The 20,169-nt window shown below is 39.2% G+C and overlaps 3 protein-coding genes across 3 annotated transcripts; 2 read left to right on the forward strand and 1 right to left on the reverse strand.

Moving 5' to 3' along the window:
- Positions 1 to 443: 443 nt before the first annotated feature.
- On the reverse strand, positions 444 to 1,400 carry LOC128356159 (olfactory receptor class A-like protein 1). The gene has a single exon (XM_053316611.1). It carries the CDS (start codon positions 1,398 to 1,400, stop codon positions 444 to 446), a length of 957 nt encoding a protein of 318 aa, XP_053172586.1.
- Positions 1,401 to 5,058: 3,658 nt separating this feature from the next.
- LOC128356160 (olfactory receptor class A-like protein 1) lies at positions 5,059 to 6,000 on the forward strand. The gene has a single exon (XM_053316612.1). The coding sequence runs from the start codon at positions 5,059 to 5,061 to the stop codon at positions 5,998 to 6,000; it is 942 nt and encodes a 313-aa protein (XP_053172587.1).
- Positions 6,001 to 7,894: 1,894 nt separating this feature from the next.
- On the forward strand, positions 7,895 to 19,494 carry phtf1 (putative homeodomain transcription factor 1). The gene is made up of 17 exons (XM_053316603.1): positions 7,895 to 8,178; positions 8,384 to 8,530; positions 10,649 to 10,705; positions 10,821 to 10,890; positions 11,195 to 11,353; positions 12,064 to 12,247; positions 12,508 to 12,628; positions 13,462 to 13,659; positions 13,830 to 14,069; positions 14,305 to 14,433; positions 15,308 to 15,577; positions 16,079 to 16,210; positions 16,343 to 16,429; positions 16,692 to 16,847; positions 17,000 to 17,095; positions 17,723 to 17,848; positions 18,677 to 19,494. Exons 2-17 carry the CDS (start codon positions 8,501 to 8,503, stop codon positions 18,695 to 18,697), a joined length of 2,076 nt encoding a protein of 691 aa, XP_053172578.1. The 5' UTR covers positions 7,895 to 8,178; positions 8,384 to 8,500; the 3' UTR covers positions 18,698 to 19,494.
- The last annotated feature ends 675 nt before the right edge of the window (positions 19,495 to 20,169 follow it).

Raw genomic sequence — 20,169 nt, forward strand, 5'->3', positions numbered from 1 at the left:
GGGAATACAATGAATAAACAAACAAAGCAACATAGTGCCAGATCAGCAGAGTTTCATTGAGACTAGTCTTTAGCAACTGAGCTTTTATGACAGTTTCTCTCTTTGATTATAGACAGTTAGATAGGTATCCCCTGCACACATGTACACCGTCTCATCCAAAGCTACAGCTGTTATTCTACAACATATTTGAAATGTCTCATAAAACAAGATATTTTATAACATACAAAGGGAAAAAGCAATGTAGAACATGTTATCTTTAGAATACATTAAAGCCACTGCAGTTGCAAGAAGAGTCTCTCGCCATTCCTATCACAGAACATAATTCATCCAATATATACAAAGACAGAATGACCCATGCATGACCCAAACTTAAGAAAAATTCAGTCCTCATCATCTCATCTTGCCCTTGATGCCCTGCAAGTAATCAACAATCCCAGCAGGCTTCACATAGTCGAGACACTTGTCGCTTTTTCCTGAACAGGCTTCTCCTGCGCTACACACCTCAATCTGACATTCACCTTCCTGTTTGATGCAATGATAACCACAGGGCTTAGTGCCGCATAGAGTGAGGAGAAGAATATACGCAGGTCAGAGATCAGTGAGGACCTCATGGTCTCTCTCACAGTGAGAGTGTACACCCAAAGCCCATTATCTACCCCGTAGAGAACCACATACAAAGTAACAAGCGCTACCACTGCTTTTGCAGCTCGTTGCTCAGCCCCACCACTGCCACCACTGCTTCTGCGGAGTCCCTTCACCTGCTGGCTGTGCTTGTAAAGAAAGACCAGGATGATCAGACTGGCTAGGGTCATGAGAGCCATGGGTACAACGTCTCTGCCCACCTGGGCTGCCCCGTTGGCTTCTTTGGACAACTTAGAAGGGAAGTACACGTAGCAAAATTGTACATTGATGCCATGATTCGTTAGGCTGGAGTCATTCTGGGTGCTAAAGGAGAAGAGTATGGCTGCTGAGCTCATGCAGGTGTTGAGGACCCAGAGGAAGAGGAACACAAAGCCCAAATAGCGGGCTAACAAGGCACGGCCAGACGCCCAGTGTGATCCAGGAGGGGCAATGCTCAGGCACTGGTAGGCGCTCAGGACAAAGGTGAGCCAAATAGAGAGGGAACGTGATGTTCGGTAGACAAAGATCACAGCTTTGCAGCCAGTGTCTCCAAAGATGTTGGCCAGGTGGAAAGAAGCCAGGGTCTCCAGCAAACAGCGTACACCCACCACCAGCAGGTTGGCACAGGCCAGGTGCAGCACTATGGCATCAGCTGGGAGGAGCTGGTTCTCGTTATAGAGCAAGAGGAGGAATGCCAGAATGACAGCCATGTTACCTGGGACTCCCACAACAGTGAGGGAGAGATAGAGCATCCCACGGACAAACTCCTCAGATGGCATTTCTGCAGGAATAGAAAGCAGCACAAGAAAAATGTATCAATCAAATAAAAAACAAAAGCATTGTTTTGTATTAGCTGTAATGCCCTTCTGAATGTTATGTGATATCTGCTATTTCATAAGCAACTCTTACCTGAGAACAGTCAGAGCTAAGAAGGTCTGAATTGGACCCCCCCTTGGATCTCTCTCTTGAAGTAGTCAGGTTGTTTGTGTTCTTATACTTGCAAACAGTTAATGGTTAGGGTCTGTTTTACATGGTCCACTGAGTCTAGACTTCTCTTACCTCAGCTTCCAATTACTTGAGATCAATTCAGATGACTGCTTCTGTCACTGAGTGTCAAACAGACAGGATAACACAGAGGAAGCTGTGTTAGGATTCATTTACAGGCTACAGCCAGTAGACAGAGAAAATGGTGTTAATGGTGCAGTAATATATATCAGCCTAATGTTTATACTCAAAAAAAGATTAAAACCATTTCTCAATGTCACTATTTAATACTTTTTTCTAATTACTGATACTATGTTTAGATTCCCCTAATCAGACCACTCACATTACTTTTGTGTTTTTCATTTCTGCAATCAATTTTAAAAGCCACTACCTATAAAAGAGACCGATCTTGTGTTGGTTAGTCAGATACCAACACCACAGTGTCCTCCAGTGGAAGAAAGTGAAAAACCAGAGGACGTTTCACCTCAGTCTACATGCTTGATCATCCACACTTTCATTTGTAGAGTGTGACACAGCACCCGATTTATGATTATATAATTCATCCAAAGCAATAAAACGTCTAAAAATAGAATTAAAACTAAACTGTGAGGATGTTGTAAAGGAAAATCACTGCAATGTGATTTAATTGCAACATGTCCCCCAGTAGGGAATTGGTAATGAATATTAAGCCCATTTCTCTTAAGTACATGATGAAATTAAAAGAGAAAACACTAAACCATTAATGAGATTAGCTATATGGACGATATCTTCATCAAATTTATGTTTTTCAAAACCATTTATGAAGTGTGTAGGTATTGATAGGGTTGCATTTTCTTGTTACTTTGTACTTTGTTACTTTTGCAGCCAAGTGAAAGAGAGAACATCAGCAATATTACTTATATGTCTTTCTTTTCTTTTAATTTCTTTGATTTTCATTCATTTATAGTAGTAGTAGTTTGTTTTTTTAGTTTTTTCCCTTATCTGAACCAAGGGTCTAAAGATAGACGGTGTCACAATATCCTCTTAGGCAAATTTTCAATAAGATAGATTTGATGTGATACAGGCAAATTCACTCTGACAGTGAAATAAAAATAGAATTTAAAGCTTGGTTGGCGTTTTTGACAGGGGAATTATGCATGATTCAGTTATTTTGCCTGTATGTTGAATATATATCAGAAATCATGTGTTGCACTGGCCAATCTCATGAGTTTAAGTTTACAAACGGAGACAAATAAAATCCAAGGTCCTCGGAGGTCACTTTTGCTCCCCTCCCCATGCATGCAAATAAGTAGTCTGAGGCCCATCAATATCAGCCTGAGAGACTGCTGAGCCAAAAGCCTCTTAAACCACTTTTTCTTGCTGGAGGAAAGATTAACAGGCAAAGTGAGGAAAAGCACTGAATATTCCCTCAATGCCAACCAAACACTGGTGCTCTCACCAGCATACTTAAATGTCCAATGGGTTAAAAATCTGACATTTATCTGAATTAACCTGAGCAGTAGTACATTATACTGTATATAATGAAGCAACATTAAAACAGTCACCAATTAGATGATGCCTTATACATGACTGTTTAAAATTGGCAAACTATTTCAAACAATGTTATTACCAGTATGAAAATGTTGACTTCCTGTTTCGATAAAGCCAGTATAATGAATAGTATTTTATTATTCCTGCAAAATTAATAAATTATAAGATTTTCACTGTATAGACATTCACCAGAAACACTATGGTGTTGCCTGCAAAGGAAAAACACATTGATAGTAAGACACTGTCCTTGTAGTGTTTGGCATGACCTATTTTAAATTCACCTCTAAGGGTATTATTGTAAAAGAATTAGTTAATTTAAATTTAAAATTGTATCAGTGTAAAAAATATTTACATCAACCAAAACCAAAAAAAACAAATCTCATGTCGGGAGGGGAAAAGCCTGGATTCTTAAACTTGCAATACACTGCACTCTACATGATGCAATCCCCGGGGAAGGACATGCTTGAACTTGCCATTTTAATTAGCTCTCTGAACATGTAAACATGTTTAAAAAAAAAAAAAAAGAAACATAGGGAAATAACACATCTTATGTTGCTTTATTCCAAGGCTTGTTCCCAAGAGAAATCACGCTTCTCAAACAACAGTTTCATCACAAAGACTCAGTCTCAATTTTGCAGTTGAGCCAATTTATCATAAATGACCTATAAAATACTTTAATGTAAGACACATTTGCCATTTGCAGATTATAAAGCAAGTGCTGGTGAACCTTCACAGGTAAGAATTGCAAACTTCTGTTGTAGCATATGTCAGCTCTGAGAGTTAAGATTGTAAATGAATAATGGCTGGTTGTCCCAATGCTGCCAATTAGTACAGACATGCATTGTTATATGGCTAATTGTCTTGCTCCTCTGTGTCTTTTAACATGCTCTCAGGACATGGTGGAGACAAGGAGCACAAATTAAAGCACCAGCTGTGCATGTAAAAGCCTCTTGATGGCTCATTCAAGGCATCATCAGGCTGCTTTTGCATCAACAATAACCACACACTGGTACCTCCACAGGGGTTGTTTAAACTCTGTTTCTTAGCTCCACGGGGAAATGGCGTTGTAAGACTGACATGCAGTCAGTTTCTTCAGAAATTGAAAACTGACATGTGGAATTTAAGTACAGGGAAATACCACTCGAGCTGAGAATACACACAAGAATCCACATATGTTATTCATGTGACCTAAGGCTGCTCAGTTACTATTTATGATGATGGAAAACATCTCAACACTAAAGCCTAAAATTAATCTGTAATGCTGTGTTGATGTGCAGCCTGCAACACCTTCACTCATTAAAAACAACATTGATTTGAAAAAATTACATCACATTCATCTTAAACTTGATGTACAGAAAAATCCGCTCTATGTCTATAGCTCATATAGACCATGGTTATATATAGATACTCCTGCTACAATCATCTTCACTTATTATTTATACATTGAGTTTGAAATCTGTGTGGCACATACATTCCTCCTTTGTTTCTGCTATTGAGGAAAAAGTGGTGAATATTGTGAAGGTGATTAGGATGTTACATTAAATTCAGTGGTATTCCCTGTGCTGTGCTGAGCTTGCCCTCTGAGACTATTATTATTTTGTAGCTTAAATTTTCCAAACTCTAGGCTGAACACAGCAATGGTGGCCAATGATCTCCAAGTGCATCGAAGACTATAAATTATATGAAAGCGGGCTATTAAACCGTTTGTGCGTAACAGACCCTTACGTTTCATCTGCAACTTCAGGTGAGCATCGTTTCCACTGACATCCAAGAAATGAAGGATAACATTTAGGCTATCTGTTCATGTAACTTAATGTGATCAACTTGGAAGATGTTTGTTCTGTGGTGTCTGTTTATTGTATTTATAACAGATTTGATTTTCTGTCTGCTTTGCAAAACATGATCGATGCAGGCCTTGGTGTCATGGATCTGTGTGTGACCATCAAAGGGGTCTCCTTCCTCTTGCAAACAGGTATGGGCATCTTGGGGAACACTGTGGTGCTGATGGCGTATGTCCACATCATTTACACAGAACCCAAGATCCTTCCTGTGGACATGATCCTGTGCCACCTGGCCTTCGCCAACCTGATGCTGCTGCTGACCCGCTGCGTCCCCCAGACCATGACAGTGTTTGGACTGAAGGACCTGCTAAATGATCCAGGCTGCAAGGTGGTGATTTATGCCTACCGTATTGGCCGGGCTTTGTCAGTCTGCATCACCTGTATGCTCAGTGTGTTTCAGGCAGTGACCATCGCCCCTGCTGGGCCCCGTTTGTCCAGGTTGAAACCTGCACTTCCCTCCTTGGTTTTCCCCACCTTTGCAGGACTATGGCTCCTCAACATGGCCATCTGTATCGCAGCCCCTTTTTTCTCTATGGCACCACGTAATGGCACCGTGCCTGCCTTTACCCTCAACCTGGGCTTCTGTCACGTAGACTTCAGAGACAATCTGTCCTACGTTATAAATGGGGTGGCTGTCTCTGGAAGGGATTTTGCCTTTGTTGCCCTGATGGTGGGCTCCAGTGGTTACATCCTGTTGCTTCTCCACCGCCACAGCCGCCAGGTGAGAAGCATCCGCCGCTCTCAGGGTGGTGGGGCAGAGACCAGGGCAGCCAAAACTGTAGTCACCCTGGTTATTCTGTATGTGGTCTTCTTTGGGATTGACAATGTGATCTGGATCTACATGCTCACGGTGGCTAAGGTGTCACCAGTGGTGGCTGATATGAGAGTGTTCTTCTCCTCCTGCTATGCCTCTCTCAGCCCGTACTTTATCATTTCTTCCAACAAGAAGGTCAAGGCAAAGATCGCGTGTGCATCTGAGCAAGACCAACCATCAGCGGACATGCAGGAGTCGAATGACAAATGACTCTTTCACTATCTTGACAGGCTGTCGACTGACGTGCAGAATTATACTCTCAGACCATGGTATCATTTTGAACACTGGCGCACAGATGATTGGCATTTAGCTAGGCAATGAACCCTTCAGAAAGTAGTGATAGAAAGTAGTATTTTGAAATGGTGTTACAGGGATTTTTCTGATACATATATACAGTATATATCCATCAAAACCATAAATATACAGGTATATGGAACTGCTGTGTGGCTTGTGGTCATTTTGTATTAGAGCAACAATACATATCATCTTCATCATTGGCAGAACTGACACAATTAGTCAATTAGTCAATCAAAAAATGAATGCTAATTAATTGATTATGATAATCAAATAACAGGTAAAGTCATACTCCAGCTCCTCAGTTATAGTATTGAATATTTTCACACTTTTGTTTGTCTTTTGTAATTATAAACTGAATATTTGTCAGTCTTTTTGGATTGTTGGTAGCCACAAAACAAGATAAGAAAATAAGTAAGATATGTATCTTCATTGATCCCCTTCATAGAAATGTATATTGAAACAGCAGTACAGTAGAAAAAAGAAGCAGTGAAGGGTGAAAGTGATGACATAAATAAAATAAAACAAATAAATTGCCACAATAAACCATCTCTGTGTAAATAAATCTGCTATATGAAAGTGTGACCTTGGCCTTTAAGCAAATATGATAAGGAGTTGTTTCACTGTATTTTGACTTTTGATCAATTGATCGAGAAAATATTATGGCACATAAATTGATAATAAAGTTAATGATTACTTAAGCTCTGTCATTGTCACTATCTCACCTCTATGCGCTCTCTCACACTGCTCTCTGATTGGCTGCAATGTCACTGACATTATGTCAGCCATATTTGGAAAGGATTATTTTCTACAAAAGGATATTGCTTTCACTTGAAAAAAATATTTAAAAAACTTTTTTTGGAGTATTTTTTTCTGAATTACCGAGATACTAATTGGCTATTAACCTACTGTTGCTGCTCCTCACCTACGAAAACGTATTTCTGTCACGCTAGAAAGAAAATAAAGCATCAAAGCTGAACATCTAATCACATTATAACATGAAAGTCATGGTTAGTCTCAGAGGTTGACTCTGTGATGAACTCTTGTACAACCTGTGCGCTTCTGTGTGTTAGCTTCTGTGCGCTTCTATGGAGGCTCTTCCTACGTCAATGAATGAATGCCACTACCTTAAAAGGGTCGATATGATTTATCCTGCTGTATACAGCTGGATCAATGTGATATTAAAAAAAAGTTTCATGTTATAATGTGATTAGATGTTCAGTCTGATGCTTTCTTTTCCTGGCGTGACAGAAATACGTTTCCGAAGGTAAAGAGCATCAACAGTTTTTAAGTATTTCATTAATCCAGAAAAAAAATTGGTCCGAAAAAGAAATTGAAGAAGAAGAAGAAAAAAAGAAAATGAATCAGAAAAACCAAAAAAACTCACAAAAACAGAAAAGGGAAAAAAAATACTCAGAAAAACAGGAAAAAATTCATCTGAAAAACAGAAAAAGAAAGGAAATTAAATAAAACAGCTTTTTTTATTTTTTTTAAGTGAATGTAATACACTTCTGTACAATACACATTGTAAAGTATTCCCTCAGATTAGCCTGTCAGGCAGCATTTCCCTCTGTTACTGGGCTACAGGCTTTAATATTTAAATGTTCACGAGACAATGTAGAGGGGAAAAAGGTTGAATTCACACTATGAATGATGGTAGCAATTTATTATCTAGCTATTTTAGACGCTTTAGATTAAAGATGCACACAAATTGACCACAACATCAACCTGACAGACATTACTCAGGGAAGTCTACCTTAGTTAAAGAGCACAAACCCCGGAAAAGGGAAGTGGAAGATTGAGCCAAATGTTAAACAAAAGTGAAATTAGTGAAGTATAGAGCAGAAGAAGTAAACACATCAGCAATTAGACATGTTCATATGAAGAAAACAGTCTATAAATGTAAGGTTTGTAAGGAGATGAAATCGCGTTAAAAGTGTCAGATGAAGTGAAGCAGACAGCAGCTAACAGTGTGACAACAAGACGCTGCAACGCCCCTAAAAAACTATTTATTGACCAGTCATCGTTTTTGGGATGATTACTTAAACGTGTCTTCCAGTTTGTGCAAAAACCAGCTATTCATTTTCATTCCAGGTAAGTCAATTAACATTATTTTGTCTATTTTTTGCTAAAAGGGGAAGCTAACTTTACCCTAAACTTTAGTTACTCAATGTTTTTACTTGCCTCACAGCTGTGTTATTGCAGCTATACGTTTAACATGTTAGTTTGTTGAGTGTAGTTTTGCAGTGTTATATGTTTTTTTTCATTTTAATGTGGCTGTGTTTCTCTGTTTTAATAGTGAACACATCTGGATCCCTGCCCAGCCCTTTTCCTCCTCTTCCTTTCCTGTGCTGCTCTCCTTGTGTGAAATGACCTGACTCTTGACTTCTCACTGGTTTCCAGCATCAAACAGACAATGGCCAGAATAGCCTGGTATCAAGAGAAGGTAAGACCAGTTCAACAGGTTAGTAGTTAATGGAAAAACATTATGTGTTGATATTTACTATGCCTGCTGCTGCTTGCCTCAGTGAATTGACTTTATGAGCCCAGCCAAGCGTGCCAGTAAGATCTGATGCCCGACACAAGCCAATACATGTCCTTAAACACAACCTGTAATGATGGGCATGTCTGAAAGGCAGCGGAGTGCAATAAATTAAAAAGTGTTTTTCTCTTGCTGAAGTTGTTGTGATGGGAATTACGTCTGTTTTTAGTGAGCCACATCATTTGGTTCAGTTCAGCAATGAAGAGCTCTTCAGTAATCGCTATAAATCACCCAAATTTAACATTTTTTGACCTATGATTGGTTTGTGTGCACGTACATCACCTAAGTTATTCAGTGTAATTATGCTAGACTTAATCATTTCCAGATTGCCATTATGTTTAGTATAAAAATATTAATGTAAAACACCAGACACTATTACAAGTGTGTTTAACAATTTATTTATATTCAATGTTGTCAATTAAAAAAAAAACTTCCCAAAACAAATCACACTCATTAATTATTAATTAAGACACTTGTTTATATATAATTTTAACCCTTACATACTGTTCATATTCTGACTTGTAATTAGTCTCTACACCAATTCACATTCATAAATTCCCCCATCAGTCATTAATACATGTCTGATTAACCTTGTGGAAAAAAGACTTTCACAATCTCTATTTTATGGTCCAGGTTAACATTGTAAAGAATATAATTAACACAACAACATGTCTGAATGCTGATTTTTGTGATTAACACAGGCAAGATGTGTATATTTGCATATATAAAAATGTGTATCAGCTGCACAAAAATGAAAACAATGAAGCGTTTTATTTCCATTTTTGTAGGTCAAATTAGGAAAGGTCTGGCTAAAAGAAATGTGTATAGGGTGTTTTTACAGTTCACACATGTAAAAATTGGTCAGGATTAACTCAAATGATAGTGAGGCAAAGAGAGAGACTTTCTCTTTGCTTTTGTTGCTTTCAGTTATTTAGGCTGGCCAGCTGTCTGAGTCTATTGGCTGCAAATATTAGTTCTGCCCTACAGCCTACTTTATATCGTTGTGTGCCTTTCTACTTAGATTTGAAGCAATTAAAAAAGCCAAAAAACAAGCAGCTCTCGGTCAGGTAACGGCTCAACCAACACATATTCGTATTAACATTATTTGTTAAAGGGCTATATATATATGTGAGTAAACGTAAACTGTCTCAAGAGGCTCATTTAACTAGATTATTGTTGCAAACAGAGAAGTATGAAATATAAAAGACCTGTCTGAACTGCTTCAATCATACAGAAATTTAGAGGTTTTCAAAGAGGGAGGTGAATAAAATATAACATTATAGTTATTACATCAAGTTAAAAACTACCTTGGCTCAATTGTTGAATATCTGTGGGATCAAATAACATAAATATGATCCTATAGGCGTCCAAGAATTGTGCAAAACCAAGCGAGTAAACTAAAGGGCGCCTTTATTCCAAGCTTTGTCTGAGAGGAGGCCCACACTCTCAGACTTTGAACACCCTTGCTCTAGATTTGACCTACGAGGAGTCATTAAAACTCAGCCAGAATACTCAGGCAGGAGGCGGCTGAGGGAAACAGAGATAAAAGCGTTTACAGCCGTGTGTTGAATGGGTGGCTCTTGTAAAATAACTTTATAATACATCTTTTTAATTCGCTCCAGTAATATTGTGTTTTCATAGCCGAAGTTTCTCTCTCTCTCTCTCTCTCTCTCTCTCTCTCTCTCTCTCTCTCTCTCTCTCTCTCTCTTTCTCTTCCTCTCTCTCAGTGTTTTGACCTTGATAGTCTCATTCCTGCTTTGTGTGTGTGTGTGTGTGTGTGTGTGTGTGTCATTAAACCAGCTTGCAGATTTTGCACCTGCGTTTCTCAGATGTTAAATTTAAAATGCAGTAGTGTTCAGTTATCAGGTGCTGCAGCTATTCATATACACCCCCCCCCCCCCCCATATTTTTGCACAGGAAAACAGTAACAGTTCATATATAGTGGCTGCAGATTCTTTCTAACTATCCTCTGAAGTGCTTATTTAAAGGAAGAAGATTTTAAAAGTGATGTTTTTTCTACAGATCGGGGCCTACGATCAACAAGTCTGGGAGAAGTCACTGGGCCAGGCGGATCTGAATGTAAGATGCCTAAAAGTCTTTGTAAAGAAATAAACCTCTTGATAATTATGTGTATTATTACTAAATTGTTATTATTGCATTATTACTAAATAAGTACTCTTTGTCTTTCACATAGGGTTTGGACAGCAAACCCAAAAAGACGGGTCACATCAAGTCAGACCTCATCGATGTCGATTTAGTAAGAGGTGAGAGTGAATGAAGTTCTCAGTTCTCCACCTGTCGTGACTTGTTTAGTAACACGCACATTTGCCAACATTTGCAAACACAGAAACACACGAAATAGCAAACTGTCTTCTTCCCCTTTTTTGCCCTAAACCACACCCAACACCAACATGAGCTTTATATGCCTATATTACCCACAATGCTCTATTTGTATGCTCAGTTTCATTTACTTCTTTTTCTGCTTTGCTTTAATGAAAGTAAAATATTTTGAGTATTTATATAATAGTTTGAATGAATCTGTTTGTCACCCCCCCCCCCCCCCTGCAGGATCCACATTCAGCAAAGCCAAACCAGAGAGTCCCTGGACGGCTCTGACTCGCAAAGGTCTGGTCAGAGTGCTGCTGTTCCCCTTCTTCTTCCAGTGGTGGATCCACGTGACCTCCAAGGCCATCTCCTCATGTATCCTCGTGCTCTACTTCATGCAAGGTTTGCTTAACTTTTCAAAGTTTCATTCACACTGCTGCTAAAAAAAGTAATTTGACTATAAATATACTATACATAGTTTAAATTAGAGTCATCATTCATGTTCACATTTTTACAAAGATGTCATTATGAAGATTATGAAGAAAAATCATGTCCTAATAAACCTAATCTGTGATGCTTTTAGCCAGCATGTTTAACAACCATGATTTAATAATGGTTTTCAAAGTAATAAAGTAGAAAGAGAAGTTGGACACTTTAAAGACAGTGGCTGCTTAAAAGTACTTTTATTGCAAACAGTGACATTTTGAGTGTGTAGTTCTTCAATTAAAACCATAGACTGAATATAAAGAGATTAAAACATTAGTACTGCTAACACTCTTGCAGTAAAAATCCTCCAAACTGGTGCTAAATGCAGATTGTTCTAAAGGAAACAAATATAACATGGTTCTTGATATCTTAAATGGGCAGGATGCTGTTCACATTCTTTGTTTTTCTGCCATTTGACTTGAATGTAAATAATTCAAATCCTTCATACAGCTTTAATCCTGACTGTGTCTCCATTTGTCAGTTTGCACTCAGTTATATGTGCAGCAATAATCCATCACAGCTGAGCGGCACAGAAAGACCTCATTTAGTAAGCATAAATTCTGGTATAATGTCTCCCCCGAGAGACCGCTTTGTTTGCTGTTGCCAAATGTTTTGCTTCCCTTCAGTGTTAGCAGTGGGGCTGTTCTTGGAGGTCCCTGGGGCGAGTGCCAGCGAGGTGTTTGGGCCCATGTGTCTGATGCTGCTGCTGGGTACCGTGCACTGCCAGATTGTGTCGACTGAGTCCAGCCGGTGGCCCTCAGGCAGTCCAGCTGCCAGCAGCACCTCCACCAGCCCTGCGCGCAGAAGGAGGTGGTTTGCTCATTGTTAGGCACTACACATTTGCTTTTACTAACACGCTCTCACCTCTTGACACATGCTTAAACTCCTACATCACACACATACACACACACACACATACACACAGATAGCCCCAAACACTTTAAATCAACCTAAAGTTGTTAGGTGCTATAACGCTTCTCCAGTGCTCTTAATAATGTTTCCACTCCTGTGGTTTTAGCTGACAGTGTCTGCTGTGTGCCAACCATCTCCTCTCTCTCTGTCTCCTTCAGGCCAAGGAAGGGCAGAGGGCAGAAAAAAAACGAAGACAAGAATGACAGCGGGGACACAGAACAGCAGGGGTCCTGGCAGTTTGACGAAAGCCAACGATTATACCGAAACGAGGAGAGGAGGGTACAGTCAACCGTCTAAATCTCAGCACTGCAGCATGAAACAAAATGATATCAGTCAGCAGCTGTCTGTGAATTGTAGATTTTAAGTCTCATTCTTCATTCAAGTTATTTTTAATATATTTAAATGTATTTATTTTGTTTTGCTGTGTCATTTTTGAAAGACATTGATTTTAAACATTAATGTATCCCAGTTTTGGCTGATAAATGGCACCAATAGAGCACCTGTGTCTTTAATGCAAATAATAACCATCCTTGACTATAATTCAGGTTTATAACAAACATTGGAACTTGAATAAAGATTGTATTTGCTTGGAGCACTTGTGCTGGAATTCAATAGATTGTCGGATAGTTTTGCTTTTTTTTCTTTTTTTTTTTTAGGTCTCCTGTATAACAAAAAATAATATTCAGAGCTGTTCTAGCCTCAAGGTCTTTCCATTTTAACTGCTTGTTTATACCATATTTACATTTCAGCAACATTTTCTATTAACTAGCTCTGTTGGCCTGCTGAGTGATGTGTAGGAGTACAGAAACTTAAAAAAAAATGTTGGACTTGGAAAAAAAAAATGTCATTCAACTTTTGGGAAAGTCATTTTAAGTTCTGAGATGTAATTCACTTATTTTATAAACATTTCTTTTAGATATTACAACTGATTTGAAAAATTGCATAACAAATAAACAGGCTTAAAATGCAGATGTAATTTGTAAAGATTGCATCATATTACACCATTACAGTATAGTCTTAATCTGTCTTAATCTGTCATATTTGTCATATTTGTGCACATGTTTTGGAGTGTGTTTGTAAGAAATATGTGTTGTCTTGATATTCTCTCACAGAGAAGCAGAAGGTCGGGGTTCGGTGCATCCGACGAGCTGTCTAGTGAGGAAGAGGAGGGGGTGCAACCAGTGGAAGTGATTCATCCACTGCTTTATCAAGAGAGACACCCTGCTATAGCCCAGCCAGCATCTCCACCAGCGTCATCTGTTAGAAATAGAAATACAAAGTCTAACCCCAAAGCCACAATAAGACCTCAGGTAGACATTAATGTTTCACTGTATGGTATAAAACGTTCTTCAATTTACATCGAGAATTCAGTTGTTGCAGAAATAAAGATTAAGTACAGACAGGTAAAAGTAGAGTAACATATGTAATTTCTAAATATGTGTGTGTGTGTTTCTTTTTTATGCCATGGCATTTTAAACAGGAAGGAGCTTCCGTCAAGATGAAACCACGTGAAGTGGAGCGTCTCAGGCCGAGCGAGGGCTCTCGTCCAGCCTCCGACACCGATGACACAATGTGGGAGGAGCTTCTCCAAGGACCCGACTCCGGCTCCACAGGGAGCAGTGACAGCGAGGGGAACGGGAGGTACAACTCCAGCATGGCCCTCACACAAGTCATGACTCCGAGTAGCGATGATGAGAGCCTACAGCAAGGAATCACGGGAGTAAAAAATCTTTGATACTCATCTTGAACTTGATTTATTTTTGGATTTATGATCTATTCATCTTTCTATAAAAAAAAGAGAAGATGTTTGTAAGTTTGTGTTTATGATGATGAGATGTAACTTGGTGCTGGCATCATTAATGTGTATGTTGTAATGTCTAGATATAAATGTCTAGATTTTAACTAATTTTCTACACACCAAATAATTGAAAGTTATTTATTGTGTTTGATTGCAGCACCAGCTGTCCTGGCTGCAGGCGTGTCACCCATCCAAGGATCGTGTCAGTGCTATAATATGGGAGCAGGGCGAATGTAAAAAAGCAGACATGTCAGTATTGGAGATCAGTGGGATCATCCTTACACGGGTATACATTTTCTTCTTTATGTCAGTGTAGATTTTATCGATAAAGATAACGTGCTTGGAGTCTTGTGTTAAACAGCTTGTGCAGTATAATACAGATGTTTTAAACCAGACCTTTGAACTGTGAGGACGTAAATCATCCAATATTTACACATTAACACTTGTAGTTTTACCAGTTTGTCAACAACACAATCTCAGATGTCGCACTGCGTTGCCTTTTAAATGCTGTAGTAATATCATAAGTACAAGGTCTACAATCTTGAAAGACAAACTAAAGCAGCAGATAAAAATTGGAAGTCACATTTAAAATGAAAAAGTCACAGCACAGCTTTTAATTATCACACCATACAGCTTTTACCAACTGATAACAGGATGCATGTGAATGCAACTTAATCTCTGCAGTACTGCTTACATTCGCCATGTGATCAGGGTCCAACCTGCTGCGGCCGTCTTCTCGTGTCGCTAAAAGTGCACAGAGTCGCTGTAGGTTAACAAATGGACGGAGATAGAAACTGTTTCATAAAAGGGTTCCTCACTGTCAGCAGTACGGCACTCGTGGGCTCCTGTCTCTACTCTTTGTCTTCATCAGACATCTGCTCTCTGACAGGCTCATTGAAGATAAGACCCACCTTCTTGCTGTTTGGCAGCAAATCAAAATGACAGATGACAACCTGAGACTGTCGCAATAACAAGGATACCAAGTTGTTCTGTGCAATATTCAGTCAGACATAAATAATCACCTGTCAACTGCAAAATCATACACAGTCTGAGTGAGTGAGGTGCCAAGAAAAACTGATACTTCCATCAACATAAAAATAACTGTATAACAAGAAGTCTCCTGTCTATATCTTCGTCTCTTTCTTCTCTCTTGTTGATAGGTGAAGTTGGTGGAGCAGGATATGGGTTACCTTATGTTTGGTGGGCTGGTTACCGCCACACTGGCGCTGCTTCCCTTTGCCTTCCGCTTGGCTCAACGTCTGGACATGTCGAACTTCGGCTCGCTGTCCCCGATGGAGCTGTTAGGACTGGTGGTGGGACCGCGTGATGCCAAGGCCTACACCTTCCTCTTCATCACGACAGTACAAAGAGTCTCTCTCACAGGACTGTTCTTCTTCATGATGTGTGTGGCTGAGAGGACCTACAAGCAGGTGAGCGATGACTTTGTATTGTATGAGGAGCTGATACGAGGAGTTGATTAATCAATTTGCTGATCGACAGAAAACTGAATAGAGAGTGTTGGTTGGACAAAATAAGATATCTCATAGAATAAATAATCTATCTATTAAGTAATAAATATGTCAGTAGGTCTGATAATGAAAATAATTTCATCCCTAATTGAACAAACCATTCTCCTGCTCTGTCACCTCTGATCTTTCAATAAAGTTGTAATGACAATAATCATACAAACTCTAAGAGATATATCTAAATCTATATTCTACTATTAAAACTTATCAAAAATTCACAATGCAAAATACTTAAATAAATCCAGAGAGTCTGTATCTCACTCACACTCATCCATCCATTCATTCACTCACGTTAGCTCATGTCCTCTCCCCTAGTAGCAGTAATGAGCTGCCTCTTTGCAGGACTGATGAACTCTGTCAGGTGTTTTGCATGTCTGATAACGTATGTCCACGTTTTACCAACAGAGACTCTTATTTGCCAAATACTTCAGTCATCTCACTTCAGCTCGCAAGGCCAAGAAATCTGAGATCCCTCATTTCAGACTGAAGAAAGTGCAGAACATAAAGATGTGGTTGTCACTACGCTCCTTTCTCAGGGTGTGTGTATTCTATACTCTAACAAACATTCACCTGTGAATTTATGACTGTACATAGTTTCGCCACTAGAGGGGTGTCATAGACTTGCCTTTGTTTGTAATGGTGTGTCATTGACTCTCTTGTTCATTGCAGAGACGAGGGCCGCAGCGATCCGTTGACGTCATTGTCTCCACTATCTTCCTTTTAGCACTTTCCATTTCGTTCATCATTTGTGCCCAGGTCAGTCATATCTGCTGCAACAGACCTGATCTGTTTAGAAAACATTAAACAATGCTGTGCAAATAGTGTGAGTCATGCATGCAAATACTCTGAGTCTCACGGAAAATAACAGGCAGAAAGTTATTCATAAAACATGCAATCATGTACCCTTATTGTCTTGATCAAGATAAAACGCAAACTCAATTTAAGTATGCTATATGCTCTGTTCATGACAACAAAAGTAATGCGGGAGTATAAACCGGTTGACTTTGCTCGACTTCAGCTTCTACACAGCCACAAGACATTCCTGGAGTCTCTGACAAACTGGGAGCTGATGGTGTGGTGCTCCTCCCTCATGCTGTTTCTGCTGCGGCTGGCCACGCTGGGCTCAGAGACAAACTACAAATACAGTAACTCCTCCGTGCTGCTGACTGAGCAGGTAGGTCTGTAAAACACATGGAGTGATTTTAATGGGTTCCCCTTTGACATGACACTGTCAGCTGATTCATTCATTTGTCAATGCAGGTTTAAATGAATGACGTGGGTCTTTATTCTGCAGTTCACAGTATGTAAAACTCTCCTTGGTTTCAGATCAACTTGTATCTCAAGATGGAGAAAAAGCCCAATAAGAAAGAGGAACTCAATATTGTGAACAATGTTTTGAAACTAGCTACAAAACTGATGAAGGTGAGCAAATTATGTGTCTGAAGTGTTTCTGAGTGTAATATATTGAGCATATAGCGCGTTATAGCAAATTTAAAATGGCCTAAATATGATTAAGCAGTTATTATATCAAGTTTTTATCCAGTCAGGTCATTTAAGTATCAACAGTAGCAAAGTTTTGACACTGTATTTATACTTTACTGCATAATACAGCTGCACAGTGCATGCAATAAACACATTAATGTAAATATAAGATAAGATATTCCTTTATTAGTCCCACAGTGGGAACATTTACATTATTGCAGTAGCACGTGGATAGCAAAAGCACAGAAAGAACATCCATAGAAAGAATAAAAAACAGTAAGTAGTAAGTTAATACACAAGCAATAAAAACACAATAGTAGTAAAAAAAATATAGGAAAATTCAATTAATATTGATGGTGAATAGTAATATATCTGAGTTTATTATTACTTAATTGTTACATAGTACTCCAAATTCAGATTTGTTTGATCTATCAATAAAAATGTCCTCATTAACAGCTGCCCATTTGTAGTTTTAACTTAGATCACCATTCCTCATAAAAATGATGCTTTATCCTGTCATGTGCGAGCTGACTCAGTGTATTCTCTCCTCCCTCATCTCTCCTCCAGGAGCTGGATACTCCGTTCAGACTGCTGGGTCTGACCGTGAACCCTCTGATCTACAACATCACCAGAGTGGTCATCCTCTCCGCTGTGTCTGCTGTGGTCAGCGATTTGCTCGGCTTCAACATCAGAGTGAGTCTTTGTGCCAAACTGGTAAAATTGCTGCGTCTTAAAAAAATAGTGCAAGAAGACAAAGAAATGAATGGAAACAGGAAATCATGGTTTTACACATCTTGTAACTCCTCCAACTTTATGGTATTGCTATAATAAATTGCTTGAGTGGCCCTTAAATGATGCTTATGAGATTTTCCCTTCACAGTTGCATGTTGCCCTCTAGGTTTTGAGGTTGTTCATCTAATTTTCCTGCTTTTGGTCGAGGCCATCTGGCAGTCAAGTAGGTATGATGCATATTGAGACTTAAATGTTTTTTAACAAGTGTATGATGAGCGCTCAAAGGAGAAGATGCATCAACTAATGTGGTAGCCCAAATTACAAGTACTATACACTGATAAGCGTCAAAGTGCCCCGCAGTAAGGGACAGTGAATTCTTAAAGGAATAGTTTGACATTTTGGGAAATGTCACAAAATGTGCTTCCCCCGCTGAGAGTTAGAGGAACGGCAGCGCTTTCATAAAGGTGAAATAAGTATCAGACTCTTATCTCTAGCTTGCTTGACTCTCCCCAAAGTTAAACAATCGACCTCTAAAGCTGACTTATTAATCACAATTTGTAATTCATACATTTCTGATAGAGACAAATAAAACAAAAGAGATATAATTAGTTTATTAGTAAGCTTTAGAGCTGATGGTAGTGGGCTTTTATTATCTTAAATGAGAGATGTGCCACTGTAGGTGATGGTGACCTGTGATTATTATGTGTTGGTGTTCTGTAAAAATGTCCTTGAACTGATGGTAATCTTCTGTCTCTAATTAAAGTTTTATCTCCTCTTTTTGTTTCCCAGCTGTGGAAAATTAAGCCTTAATGTGAATACAGCAAAACCACTAAACAGTCGGACACACATGGAGACCAGAGAGTCCCCCCCCCCGTGTACGCTGCAGACGGCCTCTCATCTACAAAAAAAAAGTGTGCTGACCTACTGACAGTATATTTCATTTGTTTGTGCCTTCCAACTGAGTTTCATCTGTCCGTCACAAGCCTGAGGTGCTCTGACAATCGCTCACATTGCACACACAAACACAAACACACACCACTACCGGCTGCTCGGCTGGTGTGGCAGCACACAGTTTCCAACAGCCACTAACCCAGTGCCTAACCTTTGACCCCTGAATGTTCCTCAGTGTGTGGTTAAATAGTGGTGAGGCTTCTGTGGCATCCTGATTCCTAAGTGTGTCTTGTACAGATGTTTTGGACACAAAGTGAGATGTAAAATAGTGAATTAACATTAATGTAGATATAAGTTCGTTTTAGTCTGATTCACTGAGGTTTCTCATCAGTGTAGTACAATCAACTGTAAAACAAACAACGTGTTATCAAAGCCAGTAAATCAAAAATGAGTGACAGGCTGTGTTTTAAATTAAATTAATTTCCATAGGACTGAAGTTTTTTTTTTTTGTACAATTTAAAAGAGAAAACCTTGTAAGATTGTAAGTGGGCTTTATTTATTTGGGGTTCTGTTTTAGCGCTTAAACTTGTATCATGACTCTATGACCACTATCTGCCTTTTTTTGTATTGCAGACCATTGTTGAATAAAATAACTATGCAAAGAGGAGTGTAGTTATGCTTAAATGAAATATTTGATAGAGGTGAATAAAATGTTTTTCATCCATACATGTTTTGGATCATTTTTAATTTATTTGTATCATGCTTGAACAACTTCTTCTACACAGCTCTTTGTGTATTCTGTTGTGTACTCCTTTTCAAGTAAGTGATAGTGGGTAGTGCTTTGACGTGTGCTATCGTATGTCTATTATCAACGTTACGGTAAAGGGAACAAATGTGACGTAGAGGCACACCTCCAACTTGGAAGGACACCAGCCGGCTGAGGCACCTCCGCTCCAAGGACAGGCCGAGCACACTGCCTCCTTCGGCCGCAGAGACGGACGCAAACACCCGGTCCGGCTCATCTGGAGACCGCTCTGTGCACGCTGATCACCGGCGTCTGCTGAGGCATTGCTGGCTGGGAAGACTCATTTTTTTTAATCTACCGACTGGGTAAAAAAAAAATGTAATGAAGTAGACAGATGAATGCGATGCTGTGAAAATGCATGCTGCAATGGATTATATGTGTAATTGTCATCTCTGATCTGATTTAGTGTCGCATGGTTATGGAGAGGAAATTATCACCTATCTTGCTCATTGTCATATGCGGCTTTTGTAAATATAGTGCATTGTGCCAATGTGTTGTGTTTTTTTTTTAATGGATAGATGATGTGGCAGCGTATTTTCTCCTCATTGCAGGAGTTGCAGTGTTGCTAGGGACACATATCTATATC

This window comes from Scomber japonicus, chromosome 3, assembly GCF_027409825.1.
Source record: "Scomber japonicus isolate fScoJap1 chromosome 3, fScoJap1.pri, whole genome shotgun sequence".
Lineage (NCBI taxonomy): Eukaryota > Metazoa > Chordata > Actinopteri > Scombriformes > Scombridae > Scomber > Scomber japonicus.

Coding starts and splice junctions, on each gene's coding strand:
- LOC128356159 (XM_053316611.1), bottom strand. CDS start 1,400: ATGCCATCTGAGGAGTTTGTCCGTGGGATGCTCTATCTCTCCCTCACT.
- LOC128356160 (XM_053316612.1), top strand. CDS start 5,059: ATGGATCTGTGTGTGACCATCAAAGGGGTCTCCTTCCTCTTGCAAACA.
- phtf1 (XM_053316603.1), top strand. CDS start 8,501: ATGGCCAGAATAGCCTGGTATCAAGAGAAG. Junction 14,070..14,304: donor TACAGCAAGGAATCACGGGA/GTAAAAAATCTT, acceptor GTTTGATTGCAG/CACCAGCTGTCCTGGCTGCA. Junction 16,430..16,691: donor CGTTCATCATTTGTGCCCAG/GTCAGTCATATC, acceptor GCTCGACTTCAG/CTTCTACACAGCCACAAGAC.